Here is a 7051-nt window from a genome sequence, read left to right as displayed (position 1 = left end):
GGCTACACATATAAAAAAAGAAAAAAGAAAAAAAAAATGTCAGTCTATCAGGCAACATTCAATCTGCTGCTCAGACATGTTGCGTCCTGTTGTTTTAATCCTGATGCTCAACATCTTCTGTGCCTCCTCACAAAGTAAGAATGAGTTAAATTTGCTGTCTTTTGTTGTAGTTGATCATTTCAACAGTAATTTACTGAAACATAAAGATATGAGGAAGATATGAGTGTTTTAACTTTATCCTCTTAACACATGCAATAGAAAGCAGTGAAGTGAAGTATAGCATACATATCTTATGCAGTGTATTAATGTATCATTTTCTTGATTTTCCGTTGTTTGTTTTTCAGTTCTCCATGACATTACCTATGTTGTAGGCTGCTTTGTGAATGGCACAACAGAGGTACAGTTTGAGTTTGATTCTGAGGAGCTTCTATATGTTGATTTCCAAACTGAGGAGATCGTATACACTGTGCCTGCTTTTCTTGAGCCTGATCCAAGTCAGGTACTGATCGGTTTGTCTATACTCAGAGATGCTTTGTCAAACAAGCAATTCTGTTTAGACTTTACAGCACTCGCTGCAAAGGAGGAGGACCATCACCAAGAGGAAAAAGGTAAAAATGATCCACATTATTAACATCTGTGTGATATGACAGTTGAAATGTTGACAAATCATTTTATTTATATTTTGAACCACCACAGATCCCCCTGAGACCGTCCTTTATCCTGCAGAGGACGTTGAGGAGGGAGTTGAAAACAGCCTCATCTGCTTTGTGAATCATTTCTACCCACCTGCCGTCAAACTGACCTGGACTAAAAATGGCCGAGCTGTGTCAGAGGGGGTGTCACTCAGTCGATTTTATCCCAATAACGATCAGACCTTCCACCAGTTCTCCACTGTGACGTTCACACCCATGGAGGGGGACATTTACAGCTGCACTGTGGAGCACTCGGCCCTGGAGAGGCCCACGACCAGAGTCTGGGGTAATTGTTTTATCTGATAACTGCACTTTAATAAAATGTTTGGCTGTCTTTGCAGTGACGCAAATCCCCTGTCATGTTTGTCCACAGAGCTCGAGTCGAGTCATCACAGTCTCGGACCAGATATTTTCTGTGGAGTGGGCCTGACTGTGGGTTTATTGGGAATCGCAACTGGAGTATTTTTTATTGTCAAGGGTCATAATCGACAATAATGAATCACTGCATGTGATCAAGTTCAGTGCTGTTATTCAGTCATGCGCAATTTATACTCTTCTTAACCTTTAGTCTGAAAGGAGGAGAGAAGTGGAAGTTCTTATTGAAAGCAATAGAGAGGTGAATATAAGGGACGAAAAAGTAGCTGATACTTTCATTGTAAAAGTAAAATTTAATGTAAGAGTCATTAAAAAAAGAAACATAAACCTTTGCCTCTGTCTGAGGAAAAAAATGTTTGACAGATTTTTTTACGTTTGCTCCGTCTCTTTATATTTGCAATATGAATGACTTTCTTTTGTGTGTGTGTGTGATCAGCCAGAGCTCTTATCTCAATTATTTAACAGATTTTTCAGTCAAATTCAATAATCCACACATATGTTTAGATAATTTACAACTGTTTGTCAATAACAACAGAGGGCACCCTCTTAAATACAGTATGATCATACTGCATCACAACCATGGAGCTTCTTTGATTCACGGCACTTGAATTTTGTATCTTGTTATTCCATTTATCTCAATTTCTTTCTGACATGATACTTGATGATATAGAGTTTGACCTGTGTAACATATAACATGGCACATTTTAGTTGCCTTTGCCTTTTAATATTATGGGAATTTATTTGTTACATCATTCTATTGAAACAGCTTTTACATTTCATCCTATTTATACCTGTGCACTACTATTTACTTCTTAAAGTAACTCCTACTATGCTCCTTTCACGTGCAGATTTTTTGCATAATACATTTTTACACACAAAACAATTTTACTTCCTCTTCCACCTTGAATGCCCTTTAGCAAACAAAGGAAAAAACTTGATCAAAATTACATGACACATGATCAAAGAGGATATACACTGAGTGCTACACCAATGATGTTGTTACTGAATTTCCTCATTCCTTGAACTCAGGAGCAACTTTTACTGTTTTCTCAAGCAAGTTTTTACTCAGTCGACTCGTCTCCTGTTTACCTGACAACATGTCTCGTGCTCACACTTTCTTTAGTTTCCTCTTGCTGTTTTTGTCATTTTCAGCAGAAGGTAAGAAACCAGTTTGTTTGTGTTGCTGCTCAACTAGATACAATGCAGTCAAATCTTTGTCAGTATTGTCAATGTTTTACTCAACGTGATTTTTAAAAAATCAACGTTAACAAATAACTGTTGGGATTCATTTTCAGGTGCTTTCTATGGGCAGTATTTGGCTCATTGTCAGTTTAGTGCCTATGACGGGCACGATGTCACATTCATAGAGCAATACTACTTCAATAAGGTGTTGGAGATACAATACAACAGCAGTGTGGGGAAAACTATCGGCTACACAAAGAAAGCAAAGGAAATTGCAGATACGCTCGACAGCATTCCAAGTTATGCGAAACATGAGGTATGGAAAACAGACCTTTGCAGAAGAAATTCAAAGATGGCACATAAAGGCCTTTTTAAATCAGGTGATTATAACAACAAATACTGTAAAATTGCCTTAAAGCCAAAATTCAACATTTAATAGAAAGGAGAGCAAGCATGCAGCTTTGGTGAGCAGATCAAACTACAAAAACAAACTTCCTGATGTTTTTAGAACAAACACCAGTGAAAAGTTCACAGTTCCCAAACAACCTAACTCCAAGAAGTCACTATCATCTGAATAAAATACATCCTCAAATGTTGAATTTTTGCTTTAAAGGCAACATGTGTAATGATAAATCTGTAATAAATAAGTAAGTGTGTGTAAGTGTGCACTATTTTATGACAATTGTGGCCTTGTCCTGTAGTTGAACCATATGTCAAGCTGAGGTCAGTTAAAACAGAGGACGGCAAACATCCGGCCATGCTCCTCTGCAGCGCATACAACTTTTATCCCAAAAGAATCAAAGTGACTTGGCTGAGGGACGGGAAGACGGTGACCTCGGATGTGACGTCCACTGATGAGCTGTCTAATGCGAACTGGCTCTACCAGATCCACTCCTATCTGGAGTACACACCCAGAGCTGGAGAGAAAATCACCTGCATAGTGGAGCACGCCAGCCTCAAGGAGCCTAAACTCTACGACTGGGGTAACCCATACACAAATCTGATATATGGCTATATATGTAAATAACATATATAATATCTGTGTCCTATATGTCTTTCACCAATATGTGAACATATATTTCTACATATATGAAATATATATTTTAAAATATTACAAAAATGGCCCTTTTTATATATGGAACATATATGTGTCACATATATGTATGGCATATTAAATACATATATTTTTCAAACATAAATGTCACATATATTAGTATTGCATCAATGCTAGTATGAAATATAAATATATTGCTTGCCCTACATATTTGACTTATATGTCAAAATAAGCCATTTCCATACATAAGTAATATATGTCATATCTTAATATTGCATCGCAAAGATGGCTACTGTCATATATGATATATTCAAATATAACTCATACATTTCTCTGAGATATCTGGGCATATATGTAACTGACATACTCACAAAATGAGACCAGTTATCACACATCACACACCTCAGTTTAAAGGGATACAGAATTTTATTGTCAAGTTCAACTTTACAGTGAATTACCAGCAGCAGTGGTTTCAAGATTTTCACAACAAAAAATATGGTACAACAGATGAGGAATTACAGTTTGTCAGCACAGATTTTACAGTCAGCAACTGCTTATGGTAATTTTTTTAAAGGATATATCAAAGTAAGTCCATTGTGAACCAGAGTATAGACCATCATTCATAAACTTTAAGAAGCTCAGAAAGTCAATTTTGCATTTACATAATGAAAAACTGCGAAAAACAGAACTGCTACAATACCTTGTCCAGTACACAGTGTTGAGAGCTTGAAAAAACAGCATGTGTTCATATATGAAGGATAATCCTCCAGGGTGAAAGAAAATTAACATCATAAAAAAAATTAGCCACTTGCCCTTGGTTGATCAAGAGCAACGAGTCACTGAGTCCAGTCTTGGCTGTATAGGGTGCTCAACATAGTGTTCAAGAAACTGGAACTTAAAGGATTCACCAGTCACCAGCTCTGCATGAGACTCCTGTTGTTCATCAGGTGTTTGGACTGGCATGATCCTCTCTGCAGTCAGAAAACAGAAACAATGCAAAAGTTAGATTGATGCAGTACCTTAGCATGATGCCCACACAGAGATAAACTCAGCAATCTGTTGTTAAATGGAGCACCAATGAGCTAGCTAAGCTAACCTAAATACAGATGCATCCCCTCAAACAGTCACCACATTTGCTACTGTACATAACTGACCAGCTGTATTAGCTTATTATTATTATTATTTTTTTTGGCATTTGGCAACTTAACCACTGCTTACCTGTAATTAGCCTTGACAAGACTGGTGTCTGAGTCATTGGGTCCAGACTTGAGTGAAGACAGGTGGGACAGAGCATCATGCGATGTTCAGGAAACTGTAGGGTGTTGTCATCAATCCTCCTGTAGAATCCCAGGGTCTCAATCAGGTGTTTACCGTGGATCCTCTCTGCAACCAGACGAAGAACAACAACAAAGAAAAATTATTATCAGTCATAATTTAATTGTATCTATTTAATAATTCAATTTAAATGTACTCACTGAAGCTGAGTGTTGATAACGCTGAAGATGTACTGGCCATGCCACATTCCTGCAAAGTAGGCTGCCTTGCATTCTCCAGCTGCACCATGCTGAGGAGAAGGAAAAATGATTTTGTAGTGTTAAAAAAGTGTATAACTAAGGATGGGATGGTTCTGTACAAATCTGTATGTTGAACACAAAATTAACTCATGTAACACTTCAGTAATAATGATAATGGACAGAAGTAACTACATGGATATCTGAGCAAGGCGGTTTTTGGCCGGTGTATATTTTCCCTCTTCCACACAAAAACAGTAACACTTAACTTTACCTTAACAGTAATGATGTTGGCCTCCCTTAGGAACTTCTGCACCTCCAAGAGAGCAAGGCTCCTCTTCAGACCGTCTATCTCCATGTGCTTCCACATACTTTACTCTGATTAGAAAACACAAAAACTCAGGTTACTCAGGTCCTGTCTCTCATGCTACAGTCAGCTACACATGTAGGCCTAGTACATCCACAAAAACACAAGTAAAACACTATCTTCAATATAGCCGTTGACCCAGCAAATGGGTTACTATGGTTACTGGCCGAGTCACCCAAGCCAGAGCTGACCCAAGCTTCTTCTTTTTTTATATTTATTTGTTTTTACCGTGTATGTCATGGAGACTACATGTTTGTACAATAGAGATGTTTGTACTTTAAAAAAATATATATATTTAAACAAATGTCTAAACCACATGTTTGCACATTTATTCTGAAATATATGTTATAAACAATTATCTAGACTACATTTGCACATTTATTCTGAAATATATGGCATGAACAAATATCTAGACTACATATTTGCACACTTATTCTGAAATATATGGTATAATCAAATATCTAGACTACACATTTGCACATTTATTCTGACATATATGTAAAGAAAAAATATCTTAACTACATATTTCAACAATTATTTTAGAATATATGTCAAATACAAATATCTAGACCACTTCCTTTTCCATCTTGAAATATATTTCCAAATCAAATATCTGTTTTACATGTTTACACATGTATTTAAGAATATAAGTTTAAAGCAAATATTGTAATTGCATATATGTACATATATCATAAAATATTTTGGCAAATATGTCACATATATGTACATACATGGCCATATATCAGATTTGTGTATGGGGAGCTAGCTAGCTGTCAACCAGTCGTAGAGAGAGAGACTCCCGAGAGTGATAGCAGCATGAAAACCACTGGAGAACAATGATGAATTAACAGACTGTTTAAGTATTCGAGAAAATCCTGCTTTGCCAGATTTTCTATTGTACAATGCTACTTTCTCAGCTCAGACTTATATTATCTATTATATATTTCACAGTTCTAGTTAATAATAGATTTTAGTAACAAAGATCAACTCAGTATTGAGTTGACAGTCATATCAAATCGACTAAAATAAATAAATATACAGTAATAACCCACTATACTTTTCACTAATTTATTTTATACTCTAAAAATTACATACAGTAGTTTGATATACAGTATATTTAACTACAACTTCAGCGTACATTTTTTTTACCTGCCACACTTACTTTAACTATAAACTCTGATACTGTTTGTCTTTGTCATGGTGCAAGCCTGGCTGAGACACTGAGCAACTTTTGTGATATCAGTGAATGTAAATATGATGCCGACTTTGCGTTAAATAAAACTTTTCAGAGCCGGCAGCACCTGGCGAAGGGATGGAAAAGATCGCTGTTGGAACAGCTGGATTATTGGTGGGTCTGGTGTTTTCACTTTCTGGCCTGGTTTACCACAAGATGAAATCTGCAGGTGAGGGATGGATCTTATTACCATCATTGAAACTTTAGCTGTCAAATGAATAAGTTCTTTCAAAAACCTGTTAGTCCAAGCAGAGCCATGTTATTTTTATCTTTCTTTTTTTTTTTTGCAGCACATGTGTTGGTGCCAACAACTGAAGTAGGTGGTTCCATTTGATCGTAATCAGTTTATCCACAAGTGTGGAAACATTCATTTGTGTGTATGTGTATCAATAATCAATCTTTCCAACAGGTTTTGTATCCAGAGAACACTCTTTAGGTGACAGAAGCCAGTGGGAATTCAACAACAATATTATTCTGATCAAATCCAGAAGAAATGTCTGAGCTCTCCTCTCTATCCTCTAAACCCCTGACCCATTCACTCTGCCCCTTCTGTGCATGTTCATCATAAACTGTACACACGCCTAAAAACTAAGGGGACTGATGGATAATAAAAACACTGAAGTGAACCATTTCCCT

General features: G+C 36.6%; 3 protein-coding genes across 4 annotated transcripts; 2 read left to right on the top strand and 1 right to left on the bottom strand.

Moving 5' to 3' along the window:
* The first annotated feature begins 38 nt into the window (after positions 1–38).
* On the top strand, positions 39–1358 carry LOC146971746 (H-2 class II histocompatibility antigen, A-U alpha chain-like). Its single transcript, XM_085801211.1, has 4 exons — positions 39–134; positions 345–608; positions 697–978; positions 1066–1358. The coding sequence occupies exons 1-4, from the start codon at positions 77–79 to the stop codon at positions 1185–1187; spliced, it is 726 nt and encodes a 241-aa protein (XP_085657337.1). The 5' UTR covers positions 39–76; the 3' UTR covers positions 1188–1358.
* Positions 1359–2140: 782 nt separating this feature from the next.
* Positions 2141–6622, top strand: LOC146971744 (H-2 class II histocompatibility antigen, E-S beta chain-like). Its single transcript, XM_085802468.1, has 4 exons — positions 2141–2225; positions 2363–2629; positions 2951–3232; positions 6471–6622. Exons 1-4 carry the CDS (start codon positions 2165–2167, stop codon positions 6620–6622), a joined length of 762 nt encoding a protein of 253 aa, XP_085658594.1. The 5' UTR covers positions 2141–2164.
* LOC146971745 (uncharacterized) lies at positions 4070–5169 on the bottom strand. Of its 2 annotated transcripts, none has more exons than XR_015037824.1 (4): positions 5089–5169; positions 4779–4867; positions 4515–4686; positions 4070–4272 (listed from the first exon to the last, which is right to left on the bottom strand). XR_015037824.1 is itself a non-coding variant. In XM_085801209.1 (4 exons), the coding sequence occupies exons 2-4, from the start codon at positions 4864–4866 to the stop codon at positions 4126–4128; spliced, it is 402 nt and encodes a 133-aa protein (XP_085657335.1). In that variant the 5' UTR covers position 4867; positions 5089–5169; the 3' UTR covers positions 4070–4125. The 2 variants fall into 2 exon arrangements, 1 of the variants encoding a protein (XP_085657335.1); XM_085801209.1 differs by having other exon boundaries at positions 4070–4274; positions 4522–4686.
* Positions 6623–7051: the final 429 nt, after the last annotated feature.

This window comes from Trachurus japonicus, chromosome 16, assembly GCF_045865225.1.
Source record: "Trachurus japonicus isolate A0001 chromosome 16, Traja_1.0".
Lineage (NCBI taxonomy): Eukaryota > Metazoa > Chordata > Actinopteri > Carangiformes > Carangidae > Trachurus > Trachurus japonicus.
Note: the sequence above shows the minus strand (reverse complement) of the source record. Positions and strands in the feature narration are given on the sequence as shown.